The 18,005-nt window shown below is 41.6% G+C and overlaps 1 protein-coding gene across 2 annotated transcripts in view; it reads left to right on the forward strand.

Annotated features, from left to right (window-relative positions):
* LOC121880081 (spondin-1-like) overlaps positions 1-18,005 on the forward strand; it is a 168,985-nt gene that overhangs the window by 128,323 nt on the left and 22,657 nt on the right. For both annotated transcript variants that reach the window (XM_042387133.1, XM_042387141.1), the window contains exon 5: positions 9,604-9,748. In XM_042387133.1, coding sequence (XP_042243067.1) covers positions 9,604-9,748 — 145 coding nt within the window. The remainder of the gene's footprint in view (positions 1-9,603; positions 9,749-18,005) is intronic.

The raw sequence follows: 18,005 nt of genomic DNA on the forward strand, positions 1-18,005 counted from the left end.
AACCTAACCTAACCCTCATCTCCTTCCCCCCCTCTGTATAACACACTCTCTCTGGAACATATTGCTTTGTAATTGAAGTCTCTATTGCAAGGAGTGATTGAGGGGGATATGAAATTGGGGTTGAAATTGGGACGTAAATGGTGTTCGTATTATATGGACAGAGAGACCTGGAATTGGTCCTTGATTGTGTTTCTATTATGTGGGGGGGGGTTTGAAATTGGTCTGGTTACAATTTTTTATTACAGGGATAATTCAGGTTTAAGTAGGAGGTTATAAGAATAGGACGAAATAGGTGGTTGAAATAGGGATAAGAGGAAATGGGACAAAAAATTGACAAGTTAAATAGACACGTGGAGAAACAAAATTGGATTAACTGGAATCCAATTTGATAAGCCATGAAAATAGGGAAAAATAATTATTTAAATGGGGGAATAATAAGAGAGAAAATGGGTTCACTTCCCCCTCCCCCTCTCCCACCCCTTCCCATCCCTCCATTCTCTCTCCCTTCCTCCCTCCTCCTTCCCTTCCTTCACTCCCTCCTATTTCCATCAATCCGTCTTGCCTTCCTTTACTCCTCTTACTTCCTTCCCTTCCTCCCCCCTCTTCACCCTCCCTCCCCCCCCTCCTTTAGTGTGTCATGTTTTGGGAAGACTGAGAGAGTGTGACAGTGCAAGAAGCCTTAAGAATGACGGAATGTTCGAACCTTGATAGAGCATTTTTGTTTTTTTTTTTGTTTTTATTTTCGTTGTTGTTGCTGTGGAGGAGGAAGCTGGTGAGAGGTGAGGGACAAGTAGGAGGTGAGGGGAGGTGAGAGGGGGAAGGAGTCAAGTATAGGGAGGTTGGGGGTAGGATGAGAGGTGGGTGAGGGGTGAGTGGTAGAGAGACCACCACCTTTCTCTCTTACCCACCTCCTCTCCTCCTCCTAATATCCGACAGAAATCTTACTTAACCTAACCTACTCTACCCTCCCTAACCTAACCCTACCCAACCCTATCCTACCCAACCCTACCCTACCCAACCCAACCATACCCACTACCCTACTCCTACCCAACCTAACCCTAACCCTACTCTCTACCTAACCCTACCCAACCCTACCCTACCCTACCCTGACCTAGAAGAGGGGCTGGCCACTTAAGGGCCGTCTACGTGCCTTATCAACAGCCGCTCAACACTTAACGCTATAGTGAACACGTCTTAGTCATGTCATAAATATGTCTTTCTCGCCTTTCTCTTGTTATGTTATGATTGGATCTCTTTTTAATTGGGTCTCTCTCTCTCTCTCTCTCTCTCTCTCTCTCTCTCTCTCGCTCGCATTTTCTGCCTGTCTGTGTGTCTGTGTATTTGTGTGCCTGTCTGTCTCTTTCTCTTTTATTTGTCTCTGTCTTTTATTTCTCATTTTCTCTCTCTCTTTGAAGATGGGAGATAGGAAATGAGAGAGACAGAGAGAGACCAGGCCAGACCAGACAGACAGGCAGACACAGACAGACAGACACAGACAGACAGATAGTCAACACTCCAATGCGACATATAATCCTCAGACTAACAAAGGCAAGATTGTCACCTCAGTCAACCTGTTGCTTACCTGAGGTCATGTTACCTGACTCTTCCAGATTAAGGTCAAGTCAGGTCACACTAACCTTATACATAAAAACATAAGAAAATAAGGAGTCTGCAATAGGCCTGTTGGCCTGTGCATGGCAGCTCCTGTCGAGAGTTACTACCACTCTCTATCATCCATGAATCTATCTAGCCTCCTTATGAATTTTTCCAGCGTTCCAGCTTTTACTACAAAGTACATAAGAACATAAGAATGGAGGAAACTGCAGCGGGCCTATTGGCCCATACTGGGCAGTCCCATTTACACCCAACCCCTATTGCTCAAATAAGCATCCGACCTATGTTTGAAGCTATCCAGCGTATTCGAGTTAATGATGATATTTGGTAACTTGTTCCACTCATTTCCAAACCAGTGTTTACCTATTTTTGCGCCTAAATCTAAATTTGTCTAATTTAAAACCATTGTTACGAGTTCGCTCCTGGTTACTAAGCTTGTTCCACTCGTCCACCACCCTATTTGTGAACCATTTCCTTCCTATCTCCGTCCTAAACCTAAACTTATCTAACTTAAATCCGTTGCTGCGAGTCCTATCCTGCTCGGATATTATAAGAACTTTATCTATATCTCCTTTATTGATTCCTTTCACCCACTTAAATATTTCTATCATATCTCCCCGCACTCTTCGTCTTTCTAGGGAATGCAAGTTTAGTTTCTTTAACCAATCTTGATATGGAAGGTTTCTAAGTCCCGGAATCATTTTCGTCATTCTTCGCTGCACCGACTCCATTGAATTGATATCCATTCTATAATAAGGGCACCAGAACCGAACAGCATAATCGAGGTGAGACCTGACTAGCGCAAGATATAGTTGCAATAAGACCTCTGCACTCTTATTACTTACACTTCTAGATATAAAACCTAATACTCTGTTTGCCTTATTTCGAACATCAACGCACTGTTTTCTAGGCCGTAGGTCCGGGCTTACAAGTACCCCTAAGTCTCTTTCACAAGTCGACTTCTCTAGGTTGATGTTGTTGAGGCTGTATACATTGACAGTATGTGTTCTTCCAATATTAAGTACGCTGCACTTGCTGGTGTTGAATTTCATTTGCCATTTTTCTGACCACTCCTGCAGTTTATTTAAATCCTCCTGTAGTGCATTTGCATCCTGCCTTGAATTAATCTGCCGCCCTATTTTGGTGTCATCCGTAAACTTGCTTATGTCACTGCTGATCCCAGTATCTAGATCGTTTATGTAGATTATGTACAAGAGTGGGTCCAATACTGACCCCTGGGGAACCCCCACTGGTTACACAGCCCCACTCAGATTTAAGACCATCTACGCTGACCCTCTGTGTTCTATCGGTGAGCCATGATTTTATCCAATTTAAAACTTTCCCCTCGTGTTTAAGGTGTAGCAGCTGTCGCCAACACAACAACCACGCCCTGAATTAACGAGCTGCATGACCCAGTGTCAAGGAATAGTCCGAGAAGACCGGATAACTCGCCAACCGCACTGGCTATCCATTACCCCGGAACATGATCCGCAAATCGATTAACATCCAGGTCCCCAATTACTGCTGGGTAGACAGAGGCAAATGGCGTTAAGAAACTTGCCCATAGTTTCACCCTGCCCGGGGATCGAACTCGGGTCCACTCTCTTGCGAGGCAAGAATCCTGACCATTACACCACAGGTTGCATGCATACATAGATACATTCATACATACATACATACATACATACATACATACATACATACATACATACATACATACATAATTATTAAATCATCGTACTCAAATCACTAAACAATCACACTCAAGGCATCAAACTATCGTACTCAAGCCATTCAACTCCCCGTACTCAAAGAGGTCACATTCACCGCGATAAATGCTTTCGCATTTATGAGCAAATACCAACCTAACCTAACCTAATATTCCGCGTTCTATACCAACCTAGCCTAACCTAACCTAACCTACCGCGTTCATTAACAAGGTTCTCTCACATAAAACCACTTCTTGCATCCTACCTTTTACCTCCTCCTTAACGAGCAATTAAGACTCAAGTAATCACAAAACAGGTAACTGTGTAATTAAGCTCAGGTGCTGACTTTTCTGTGTGGTAAGATGGGGGAGGAGGACACGTTAGTTAATGATGATGATGAGAGAGAGAGAGAGAGAGAGAGAGAGAGAGTACAGACGGACAGACGGACAGACACACAGGCAATACTCATTTCCATAATAATCATCCCACTCAATGACTCATCATGAAAATTTGAAGAAAAAAAAACTTTTTTTTTTCCAATTTCTCCCCAAAAAGACTTTACTAAAAATCCGCTCGTGTGGTTTGGCGAAAGACCTGTTGCTAACTTTTTCTTTTTCTCTCTCTTTTTTTTTTGTGTGTGTTTCAGCGAGCAATTCTGGACCGTATGAGAGGGGACTATTGCCTGATGTGTTTGTATGTTGTTTTCTTTCTTTGACTTTTAGTGTGTATTGGACTGTCTGACTGTCTGTGATTGCATGTGTGTGTGTGTGGGTGTGTGTGTGTAACTCGATATCATCCTATTGTTATAAACATTCTATTCCTTCCTCATTGGCCAAACGGATTAATTCACTGTTTTCCTATTGGTTGGAGCATCAACTTGCTCATCCATGATTGGTTGAGCGTAGCTGTAAACAGGGGTTGTTAAGACGTCCAGAGATTGGTACAGTGATGCCACATAACTATACCATGGGTGATAAAATGTATGAATTCACTTATAATAAAAACGAAACCTTTGAACTTGTACGCTGAACAAGGGAAGTAAATCTGAGTCTCTGAGAAAGGTAGATATGTGCAAAATGGGGAATGTTGGTAAGTATTGATCAATGATCACTGTAATCACTGATGACGATCCTGTCAGTATTAAAGGTTCCATAGAAGTAACATAATTAATGTTTATGGGTCAAGTTTTCAAACCTTGAATGATCTTTACTCCATTTATTAAGAAAATAAACTATTGCACAAATAGTTATAATATCACTGTAATTTACACTATGACCTGTGAGCGTTAATGAAGCTTACGTGTGGTTCTTGAGAGACTGAGTAGGACTGACCGTAGGAGGAGCAAGGTATTGGCCAGCGGCCGGGTAATTACTGCTGACCTAACCAGGGCAGAAGGCTAGAGGTCAGAGGTCATTTGACAGGCAAGAAGATTAATTAACATGCATCACTTACTTCAATATTAGAGAGAAATATATACTAAACACGTGGTCATAGTTTAAATACCTTGGGTGATGTAATTATATAAACGTAATATATGTAGTCCACATTTATGTAAGTATTACTGTCTGTTAGACGGGGACTAACCCAACCTAACCTAACCTAACCTAACCCAAAACAATTTCAATTTCAAAAGTCACCCGGGTCGTATTTTATCTAATAAAAGTCAATTTCCATAGATATCATTTGGTATATCGCTTGAAACCCAGAGTTTAATCTATTACATAGACACCAATACAAAAGTAAAATAGTTTATTCAAATATTCATCTCTATCATTCATCAGTAATAATGACTACGTAATCCCTTCATAATACGACTCCTGAATTATGTCTAATCAGGCAGAAAAAATACTGACTGATATATAATATGAAGGGAGAAAAATTATATTATCGAATATTACTCACTGGTATAAATCTTACAACAAAATCGATTCAATATTTACTAGTTGGCAAATCGATTAATTTACTAGATAGCAAAAAAATTATATGCTGTAATTTTCCCCTCTTATCTAAACTGCCATAAAAACCCTATTCGTCTAAATAAAGAAAAGAGTAAACACAAATAAAATACGTTCACATTTGCATTAGAATTCAACTTACGTGTTTCAGTTATATACAAAATAATAATAATAAAAAACTCCACACATTGGTAACCTAGCGTGGATCGTCATTGGCCAGTTTACAGGGGCTATGATAGAATTCCGCATCTCTAATTGGTCGATTAATTGTCGCTCGTGATAGGTTGATTCATGGCCTGATGTGATATTCACGGCCAGTCTGGTTCAGTTGTTCCCTATTGTGGAAGGTTCTCGTTGCTGATTGGTCAGTTCGTGTGTCGGGTGTTTGTGCTTAAGAGATAGATACATAGATAGATAGATAGATAGATAGATGGATAGATAGATAGATAGATAGATAGATAGATAGATAGATAGTGGGTAGGGTTACAGTATGCGTATAAAATGTGTGTGTGTGTGTGTGTGTGTGTTGGATTATGTGAGGAGAGAGAGAGAGAGAGAGAGAGAGAGAGAGAGAAAGCTGAACAAAAAATACCTCATCAATTTAGAATTCTCTTTATAAACTTATTTCGGCATAAAAGAAGAAATTTCCAAACTACAATTTCACCTTAAATAACACAAGCCATAAAAAACCTTTCTAAAAATTTATTTCCTCTTAAACTTCAAAACAAAAACTCATCATTTTTTCCCAGTCTAAATAGTTTTCATTTCTTTCGTCCTTCTGTATTTATTTTTCTGTCTTTCAGTTGACTTATTTTCTTTCCCACTTTCTCTCGTTAAATTTTCCGTTATTTAAGATCTTCCATTCACTGTTTGGCAAGACACGAGGAAGAAAATAGAAAAAAAACACTAACTGTAAACTTTGCTGGGAAAATAAAAACATTGGCGTCGCGCTGCCAGACGTAAGAATGCACTCTGCTTAAGTGGTGGTAGTGGTGGTAGTGATGGTCGTAGTGGGGGCGGTGGGGAGGCGAAGGAGGTTGAAATGGAAGAACAAACAAGGGAGTAAACCAACATTTATCCAATCATGTGATGTAGGAAGCGTGTGGGGAAGCTCTATCTTGCGCCTCATGATGGAGAGGTTAGGTGGCAGATGACGGCCGCGGAAACGTTGTCGTACCGCACTGCTTGGATTATATTTCGCGCGTTATTTTGCAATGGAGATACCAGACAGCAGCAACAACAACAACAAATACAACAACAACAACAACGATAATAACAACAATAATAATTATAATTATAATACTAATAATAATAGGGGTTAAGTCATCGCACTCAGGGGTTAAATCATCGTGCCCAGGGGGTTAATGCAATAAACCATGGAGAGATCAAAGTAAAACAATAACTTGCTCTAACTCCGAACGAAAACTTTATATTCCTGGAAGTCCTCAAGTTTTTCAATTTTCTCTCTTCCATTATTTATTCTTTCTGTCTTCCGCTTATTCTGCGTTTCATTTCGCGGCTCTTGGCATTTACACTGACATAATTTCTTTTCCATTTGTTTTTGCTAAATTTACAACCATTTACGATCTCCTGTTCACTGTTTGGCAACTCGTAAGAGGAAGAAAACGTATGTAAAAAGAAACACTAACTGTAAACTTTGCTGAGAAAATAAAAACATTGGCGTCGCGCTGCCAGACGTAAGAATGCACTCTGCTTAAGTGGTGGTAGTGGTGGTAGTGATGGTCGTAGTGGGGGTGGTGGGTAGGCGAAAGAGGTTGAAATGGAAGAACAAGCAAGTGAGTAAACCAACATTTATCCAATCATGTGATGTAGGAAGCGTGTGGGGAAGCTCTATCTTGCGCCTCATGATGGAGAGGTTAGGTGGCAGATGACGGCCGCGGAAACGTTGTCGTACCGCACTGCTTGGATTATATTTCGCGCATTTTCACTAATATTTGTTTGTGAGTAAAGTAATGCGTAAATTGAATTATATAAAACAACAGTAGCAATAACAACAAGAACAAAAGCAGAAACAACAAACACAGGAACAGTAACAACAATAATAACAACAATAATAACAGCAATAATAACAGCAATAATAACAACAAGAACAACAACGAAACACAACAAAAAACAAAAACAACAACATTTCTCTCTCTACTGTCCATCTGTTTGTCGATCTGTCATTCTAACTTTCTAATTTCTGTCTTTCTGTCTGTGCTATCTATCTACAGTGTCCTTCTGTCTAGTTATCCGTCTCTCTCTGTGCTATCTTACTGTCTTTGTCTCTCTGTATCTGTCTGTCTCTGTCTGCTTTGTCTGTCTATCTGTCTGTCCCTGTCTGTCTGTCTCTCTCTGTCTGCTGTCTGTCTCTGCTATCTGTCTGTCTGTCTGTTTCTGCTATCTGTCTGTCTGCCTGTCTGTCTGTCTGTCTGTCTGTCTGTCTGTCTGTCTGTCTACCCCAACATGACCAAAAGACAAACAAAGTCTAAACATATTCCAGCCAGGATCTTGTGGGAGAGGTGTGTGGAGGAGAGGGAAGGAAGGAGAAGAAAGGAAAGGGTATGGGGAAAGGGTGATAAGGGAAGGGAATAAGAAAAAGAGAGACAAAAAAAGAGAGAGAGGAAGGGAGAGTGAAGGAGGGGGATATTTTTTAAACTGAACTGGGAAGCAATGAAGAGAGAGAGAGAGAGAGAGAGAGAGAGAGAGAGGTATTTTTGAACTATAAGGTAGAGAAAAATGAGAGAGAGGAAGGGAGAGTGAAGGAAGGAGGGATTTTTTTTGACTGGAAGGTAGAGAAAGAGACAGGGGAAAGACAGGGAGGAAAGAAAAGGTGAGAATAAGGGAGAATAAGAGAAAAGGGAGATTATCATTAAGAGGTGAACCTTAACCTTAAACCAAAAGTTGTTGGTGTCTGTTGGTGTTTGTGGCTGTTTGTCTTTCTCTGTTGTTTATTCCTTCATTGATCAAGTAAAAAAAAAAGTCAGAGTTTATTTATTTTATTTTCTCTTAAACTCCAAAATCTTCTTCCATGTTACCACAGACTACAAGAAACTCCTCTCTCGTACACTAGCGTTCTATATTTGAAATGTACACACCTTGCTGTACTCTATTCACTGGCCTGGATCAAAGTGAGAGAGGGGTGAGAGGAAGGTGAGGGAGATGAGAGGGAAGTGGAGGAGTTGAGAGGGCTGAGTAGGAGGAGAGAGGAAACTTGGAGAAAGTGAGAGGAGGTGTGTGGAAGGTGAAAGGGATGGGAGAGGCAACAACAACAACAACAACAACAACAGCAAAACAACAACAAACAACAACAACAACACCAAAACAACAACAAAACAACAACAAAACAAAAACAACAAAAACAACACAACAAAACAAAAAGCAAAAAAAACATCAACAAAACAAAACACAATAACAAAACAAAAACAATAACAACAAAACAACAACAAAACACAAACAACAACAACAACAGTAATAATAATAATAACAATAGCCATACAGCAAGCAACGCAAGAAGAGCTAACGCAAGTGGAAAAAACAAAAACATTCTCACCAACGTAACAGTCAAACAGTCACTCACAAATCTCAGTCAACCAGTCAAGAAAGACATTCATTGAGCTGGACACGCACAACCCACAAATTTTAAATTGGTTTATATAGTAGGTTTTAACCCCAGCTATATAAAGAGGTTTACAAAGGTATATATATATGTTCTGTACGTATATATAAATTAATGTGTATAATAATTAAGTTACCTGTTGATGTTTTGAAGGACTTGAAGATGTTGTCACCCTCGTCTATTGTTTGAGAGAGAGAGAGAGAGAGTATATATCTTATACGGCAAAAAATAAACCTCTCTCCTTCTCTTACACACACACACACACACACACACACACGGGTTTTTCGCGGGCCAATAGAAGAGCAGACTACCAAATTGTGTTTGGTACACCAATTTGAGAGAGTTCAGGACTCTCTCTCTCGTTTTTTTCTATGTATATCTCTATGTTGTTATTAGAGAGAGAGAGAGAGAGAGAGAGAGAGAGAGAGAGAGAGAGAGAGAGAGAGATAACCCTTATTAGAAATGGAAATTTTCCCTTTGTGTATGTTTACTCTCATTCACTCCCACTCAACCCCTCTCACACTCACTCACTACTTACTATACTCACACTACATCCACCCACCCCAACACACCCGCACCCACTCCCCACTCACCCCTCACTTTCCACCCCCCCCACCATGTCTTACCTTCTTTCACCCTCACTTCTTCTGACTCCCACCAATTCCCAGTCACTCCTACTCATTCCCATTCTTCTCCCACTCGGCAGGGCGACGGTGGTGGAGAACAGAGACGTCTGGTACATGGATGACGGAGAGCTGACGAAGGAACTCTGTGAGGAGGTCCAGGAGAGTGATGATATGCAGCCAGAGGTCATCTACGACTGCTGTGCTTGTGATGAGGCCAAGTATGAGGTGGGTCATGTTGTGCCGTGATGAGGCCAAGTATGAGGTGGGTCATGTTGTGCCGTGATGAGGCCAAGTATGAGGTGGGTCATGTTGTGCCGTGATGAGGCCAAGTATGAGGTGGGTTATGTTGTGCCGTGATGGTCTAATAATAATAATAATAATTAACGGTTTATTGAAAGAGCATGGCGCCGGAAGGGTGAAAATATACAGTTACATAATTGGGGAATGGGTCTCTTGATTTACAAATAATATACAAGTAACTTAAACATTACGACCACTTAAACATTACGACCACTTAAACATTACGACCACTTAAACATTACGACCACTTAAACATTACGACCACTTATATATTACGACCACTTAAACATTACGACCACTTAAACATTACGATCACTTAAATATCACGACCACAAAACATTACGACCACTTAAACATCACGACCACTTAAACATCACGACCACTTAAACATCACGACCACTTAAACATCACGACCACTTAAGCATCACGATCACTTAAACATCACGACCACTTAAACATCACGCCCACTTAAACATCATAACTACTTAAACATCAGGCCCACTTAAACAGAAAAAATTCATTAACACATTAACAAAAAAAACCCTATATACTACTTTAAAACACCCATAAGCACACAAATGACCAATTTAAAACACCCGTAAACACACAAATGACCACTTAAAACATCCATAGCACAAAAACCTAAAGGCTACTGAAAACATCCATAAACACATAAACGACCACTTAAAACACCCATAAACACAAACGAACACTTAAAACACCCATAACATAAACGACCACTTAAATAATCACACAAATGACCACTTAAAACACCCATAAACACACAAAGGAGCACTTAAAACACCCATAAACACTCAAATGACCACTTAAAACACCTATATACAAAAAAAACATTAATACCACTTTCAAACACCCATAAAACACAAACGACGACTTTAAAACACGCATAAAGCATAAAACGATCACCTTAAAACACCCGTAAACACAACAAAACACAAAATCATCATGGGTCGCCTTTAAAAAAACCCACTTTACACCGAGCACTTGAACATGCAGAGTGTCTTTAAAAACACCTCACATCCAACACAGGTAACACGTGTTCATGAGATACACACATTAAACCCCAGGAAAGGTGAAATAAAACCCTGGTTTATCTCCATTAGGGCCTCGCTTATCGCCTGGACGGGAACAAGGGTTGCGTGTTTATGGCTCGTAAAAGACGATACCAGTCTCGGACGTTTGCTCTCCAAGGCGCCCTGTATCCTCTTGCTTAAAGTCTAGGTACGATGCTTGTTTTAGTGGCGATATCACTCTCGGATGATTCTAGTGGCGGTATCAGTCTCGGATGATTCTAGTGACGATATCAGTCTCGGATGATTCTAGTGACGATATCAGTCTCGGATGATTCTAGTGGCGGTATCAGTCTTGGATGATTCTAGTGACGATATCAGTCTCGGATGATTCTAGTGACGATATCAGTCTCGGATGATTCTAGTGGCGATATCAGTCTCGGATGATTCGAGTGACGATATCAGTCTCGGATGATTCTTGAGAGGCACCCAGTATCTCTTGGCGAAGTATAGGTAAGGTGGTTTTTAATGACGATACGGGTGTCGGATACTTGTTTTGAGGGACGATACGGGTGTCGGATGCTTGTTTTGAGGGACGATACGGGTGTCGGATGCTTGTTTTGAGGGACGATACGGGTTGTCGGATACATGTTTTGAGGGACGATACGGGTGTCGGATACTTGTTTTGAGGGACGATACGGGTGTCGGATGCTTGTTTTGAGGGACGATACGGGTGTCGGATGCTTGTTTTGAGGGACGATACTGGTGTCGGATACTTGTTTTGAGGGACGATATCAATCTCGGATGTTCCTCAAGCACTTCTGGACGATGATTTAATTCTTTGAGGACGGTGATTTACCCCTTTGAGAATAAGTGAGAAAATAACAACAGTAATAATAACACTAAAACAACAACAACAGCAAAGAGAAATACGCAGGAAAAACACAATAAAACAGAGAACAGAGAATAATGGAAACAATTACCCCAACAGCCAATAAAAACCCAGGAAATTAAAAGCCGCGATAATAAAACAGGGAGGCAATAAAGACAGGAAGAGGCGTAATAACAGAGAAGAGCAATAAAAGACTAAGAATTACAGAAGGAAGAAAAGAGGAGTAACAACGTGAAATGAAAATGGGAATAAAGAGGATAATAATAATACATTGATAAAAGGGAAGGAAGAGAGAAATTATAGAGGGAGAGAAAGAGAACAGATAAAAGGAGAAAGAGAGAAATGATAATAGCACAGGTAAAAGATGGCAAAGGAAGGTAATTAACATGAGGAAGAGCAACAAAGGGGACTAAGGAAAAACAGGTGATAACAATAACATTAAGACGATGAAATACATTGTAGTGAAGGAGAGAGAGAGAGGTAGCACGGAGATGGTGATAATATGAAGGGAGCGCAAAGTTGGCCTGCGTGTGTGTATACATGTGTGGGTATATGTACACACACACACACACACACACACGACAGACAGACAGACAGACAGGCACAGCGTGAACTGTATATATGTATTAAGAGCCGAGCTTCACTGGTTGTATTGCATTAGTCAAGCTATGTTGGTTACGACCATTTGTCACCTGAGAGTCTCTAGTAGTCCAGATGGTCAACTCTCTCTCTCTCTCTCTCTCTCTCTCTTTTTTAACGTTATCATACCAAGGCGACGTCCGAACTGCCAAATTAGGGTGTTTGTGTTGACCATAAGGTGTAATGTTGCAGGCCTGACACTATATTATTAAGGGTGTTACTTGTTTTGACGCCGTGGAGGATGGTGGGAGGAGGTGAGGTGGTGTGGTGGTGGTGGGGAGGGTGGTGGTGAAGGTGGTGGTGGTGGTGGTGATGGTGGTGGTGAGGGGTGGGTGAGGGGTGGGTGGTGGTGGTGGTGGTGGTGGTGGTGAGGGTGGTGGTGGGGAGGGTGGTGGTGGTGGGGGTGGTGGTGGTGGTGGTGAGGGTGGTGGTGGTGGTGAGGGTGGTGGTGGTGGTGGTGAGGGTGGTGGTGGTGGTGGGTGAGGGTGGTGGGTGGAGGGGTGGTGGTGGTGGTGAGGGTTGGTGGTGGTGGTGATGGTGAGGGTGGGTGAGGGTGGTGGTGAGGGTGGTGGTGGTGGTGGGGAGGGTGGTGGTGGTGGTGGGTGAGGGGTGGTGGTGGTGGTGAGGGTGGTGGTGGTGGTGGTGGTGGTGGTGGTTGGGGAGGGTGGTGGTGGGGGTGGTGAGGGGTGGTGGTGGTGGTGGTGGGGAGGGGTGGTGGTGGTGGTGGTGAGGGGTGGTGGTGGTGGTGGTGAGGGTGGTGGTGGTGGTGGTGAGGGTGGTGGTGGTGAGGGGTGGTGGGTGGTGGTGGTGAGGGTGGGGTGGTGGTGGTGAGGGGGTGGTGGTGGGGTGGAGGGTGGTGGGAGGGCGGGTGGTGGTGGAGAGTGGTGGTGGTGGTGGTGGAGGGTGGTGGTGGTGGTGGAGGGTGGTGGTGGTGAGGGTGGTGGTGGTGGTGAGGGTGGTGGTGATGGTGGTGGTGGTGGTGGTGAGGGTGGTGGTGGTGGTGAGGGTGGTGGTGGTGGTGGAGGGTGGTGAGTGGTGGTGGTGGTGAGGGTGGTGGTGGGTGGTGGTGAGGGTGGTGGTGGTGGTGGTGGTGGGTGGAGGGTGGTGGTGAAGGTGGTGGTGAGGGTGGTGGTGGTGGTGGGAGGGTGGTGGTGAGGGGTGGTGGTGGTGGTGGTGGTGAGGGTGGTGGTGAAGGTGGTGAGGGGTGGTGGTGGGTGGTGGTGGTGGTGAAGGTGGTGGTGGTGGTGGTGGTGAAGGTGGTGGTGGTGGTGGTGGTGATGGTGGTGGTAGTGGTGGTGGGAGGGTGGTGGTGGTGGTGATGGTGAGGGTGGTGGTGGTGATAATAATAATAATAATAATAATGATAATAATAATAATAATAATAATAATAATAATAATAATAATAATAATAATAATAATAATAATAATTATAATAATAACCACGTCATTCCTTCACTAACATCTTCACAGGTAACTACTACTAAAACACACACACATCCCATTTTCTTATTTCATATCTCATAATATTTTCTTTCTGAGGGGAGACTGTGCCTTTTGACACCAACTAACCCCCGGGGCCCCATGGATGAAGCGCTTCACCTTAACCATTATTTAAACTTCTGGTCAATATTTCCCCACTCTTATTATGAGTTTTGACGAGGAGGAATTAATGCTGAACCCTTTATTCAAACTTATGTTATCGGAGTGGGAGGAGGTGGGGGGGAGGGAGGAAGGAAGGAGTGAGGGAGGAGGGAGGGAGAGAAGGAGGAGGGAGAAGGAGGAGGGAGAGAAGGAAGGAAGGTAGTTGGGTGGAAAGTTTAGGAAGTATATACGATTATTGCGAAAGGATGTTGATAGCATGTCCTGCCTACCCCCGTCCTCTCTCTCTCTCTTCTCTCTTCTCTACAGACATACACACACATTTGTATCCACCTATAACCATACATACTTGCATTCACTCATACACACAAACATATGTAAGTTTGATGTATTCATTCAATAACTTCTAGCATTAAAGTGTTTAATCATCAGGTGAAATAAAGTTAATTAATTAATCTCTACATAATCCAAATTTTAGCTCAGGCAAAAAAAAATTAATTAAGTGAAGTAAAATCTTTTGTCCTCACGTGCTTCTCATACACGTTGAGGAGCTCTGCGTTTTGTCTGTGTCTGTGTGTGTGTGTGTGTTTTATCTGTGTGTGTGTGTGTGTTTCATCTGTGCGTGTTTTTCATGTGTGTTTTATTTGTGCGTGTGTTTCATCTGTGTGTTTCATGTGTGTGTTTTTCATGTTTGTTTTATCTGTGAGTTCCCCCTCACCCTCCGCTCCTCCCCTGGTTAAGACTCAGTAACTCGTCTATGTGTTAAGATTTTCGCCTCAGTAATCCCGTTCATTATGTGTGGGGGGGAGATCATTAAGTGCTGGTGATGATGGTGGTGATAGTGGTAGGTGGTGGTGTTGTTGGTGGTGATAGTGGTAGTTGTAGTGTTGGTGGTGTTGGTGTAATTGATGATGGTGGTGTAGGTGGTGGTAGTGATGCTGGTGGTGTTAGTGGTGGTAATGGTGCCTTTGGTGATAATGGTGGTGGTGATGGTGGTGATAGTGGTAGGTGGTAGTGAGAGAGACAGGTAATTACTTCAGGCGTGAAATTAAATGTCTTGGGTTTCACCTGAGAATTAACCTACCCTAACTTATTTCACCTGAAGATTAACCAATTTAACTAGATAATTAAGATATCCAATGTTCAGGTAAAATAAGCTAGGGCGCCCAATCTTCAGGTGAAATAAAATAGGGTATCCAATCATCAGGTGAAATAAGCCTGGGTATCCAATCATCAGGTGAAATAAGCCTGGGTATCCAATCTTCAGGTAAAATAAGCTAGGGTGCCCAATCTTCAGGTAAAATAAGCTAGGGTGTCCAATCTTCAGGACGTATGAATATTTTCTTTAAGCAGACCAAATATTCTATCCTTAGGAACGCATCTCCAATTACATTAAGGAATTCAATGGAGAAATAGAATTCGTTTAGGTATTTTTTTTCAGTTACTCGACATACGGATTTATTAAGTTATTTTTTTTACCTGATGTTTTGTTTTCCTTTAATCTTTTTTGTTTTGTTTTGTTGTTGTGTTTGTTGTTGTTGTTGTTATTCTTCTTTCTTCGTCCTTCTTATCTTCCCTGTCCTGTCATTCCTTCCCTTCTTCATCCACCTCCATCTCCTACTCCTCCCCCTCCCCCTCCCCCTACCCCCCCCTCCTCCTCTGGACCAGGTAAAACCTCGGCACAGAGACAGATGCCGTGAGATCTGTCTCTGTCGCCTTCTATCTACAAGCCACTGGGAGAAGTATTGGGTGAATCTCTCTCTCTCTCTCTCTCTCTCTCTCTCTCTCTCTCTCTCTCTCTCTCTCTCTCTCTCCACACACACACAACCCATCTGTAAACAGAATTCAATCATCTCGATGTGTAATTCCTCCTTTAATTGAGTCTCTCTCTCTCTCTCTCTCTCTCTCTCTCTCTCTCTCTCTCTCTCTCTCTCTCTCAGTACATCGATCGGGGCTCAGTTGACAATCTCTCTATCTCTCTCTCTCTCCCAGTACAAGATTCAGCCGAAAATCTCTACATCTCTCTTTCTCTCTTTCTGTTTCCCTGTCTCTCTCTCTATTTCCGGCTCTCCATTTCTCTCCCAATACAATTTAGCTGAAACTCTCTCTCTCTCTCTCTCTCTCTCTCTCTCTCTCTCTCTCTCTCTCTCTCTCTCTCTCTCTCCTCCCCCCCTGCCAGTAAAGGTTCGGTTGACAATATTCGTTACACTCACACACTCTTAAGCGACCCATTGTTCGCCCAATAGAGATTTATTGACGAATTTTTTACCAAGTGGATTAATCTATTGGGGAGGTCAGCCTATTGTATGTATGTATGTATGTATGTATGTATGTATGTATGCATGTATGTATGTATGTATGTATGTATGTATGTATGTATGTATGTATGTATGTATGTATGTATGTATGTATGTATGTATGTATGTATGTATGTATGTATGTATGTATGTATGCTAGAAAAACTAATCTACTACAAAAATTAATTTCACACCTCAACAAAAACCTTATTAATTAACTACACTACCAAAATACCTCCAAGACTCCACCTCAAACTCCTAACCTCCAAGACTCCACACCAAACTTCTAACCTCTAAGACTTCACACCAAACTCCTAACCTCCAAGACTCCACACCAAACTCCTAACCTCCAAGACTACACTCCAAAACTCTTCAGTCTTGTACCTTGGCTCATTAAAACTAAAATGGCGTCCTAATTGATTGAGATAAACAGGTCATTAAAGTGTGGTCGGTCATTAGCATACTAAACGGTCTATTGTTTTGGAGGTCCCTCGGGCAAGATTCTCAGAAATGTCGTAAGTTGATTATTTCTCGTAAGTCAAAATGGAAGAGAAAACAGCTATGTAATTAATTAGACTTTGGATAAATATAGTTAATTAATTATTAGACTTTGGAGAATATATGTAATTAATTAGACTGGAAAATATAGATAAATAATTATTAGACTTTAGGCTAATTAATTATGTAACCTATGATTATATATCTTACCTAGTTAGTAACAATATCACACCTGCAATTAAGAACATAAGAACATAAGGAGTCTGCAATAGGCCGGTTGGTCTGTGCTTGGAAGCTCCTGTCGAGAGTTACTACCACTCTCTATCATCCATGAATCTATCCAGCCTCCTTTTAAAACTTTTCAGCGTTCCAGCACTTACTACAAAGTTACTAAGCTTGTTCCACTTGTCAACCACCCTATTTGTGAACCAGTTCCTTCCTATCTCCCTCCTAAACCTAAACTTATCTAACTTAAATCCGTTGCTACGAGTCCTATCCTGCTCGGATATTATAAGAACATTATCTATATCGCCTTTATTGATTCCTTTCACCCACTTAAATACTTCTATCATATCTCCCCACACTCTTCGTCTTTCTAGGGAATACAAGTTTAGTTTCTTTGATCTATCTTGATATGGAAGGTTTCTAAGTCTCGAAATCATTTTCGTCATTCTTCGCTGCACCGACTCCAGTGAACTGATATTCATTCTATAATAAGGACACCAGAACTGAACAGCATAATCGAGGTGCGGCCTGACTAGCGCAAGATATAATTGCAATATGACCTCTGCACTCTTATTACTTACACTTCTAGATATAAAACCTAATACTCTGTAATTATGACGTATTTTCTTTCTAATTATAACTTATTCTTTTGTAATTTTGTTTGTAAGGTCAATGTCATATTTATAATGTTAATGTTATTTTTTCAGTGTAAGAATTTTTTTTAATTAACATTATTTGTGGAAATATAACCTCATACCTGTTAATCATCTTCGCATACCTCCAGTTAGGAATATGATCTATGGTTATTTTTATCAGTTATTTTTTGTGTTCAATATAAAGTAAAAATATATATTCTCATATCATTTAGGCGGAAAATCTATCTTATGAGGTCAGGTCACGTTAGGTCAGGTCAGCTCAGGTCGTGTCAGATCAGGTGAAGTCATCTCAGGTCAAACTCTCTGAAACAAGCTGAGACGAAGATGGAATGTTTCCCTGAGCAC

This window comes from Homarus americanus, unplaced genomic scaffold (genome assembly GCF_018991925.1).
Source record: "Homarus americanus isolate GMGI-L3 unplaced genomic scaffold, GMGI_Hamer_2.0 scaffold50564, whole genome shotgun sequence".
Taxonomy (NCBI): Eukaryota; Metazoa; Arthropoda; class Malacostraca; order Decapoda; family Nephropidae; genus Homarus; species Homarus americanus.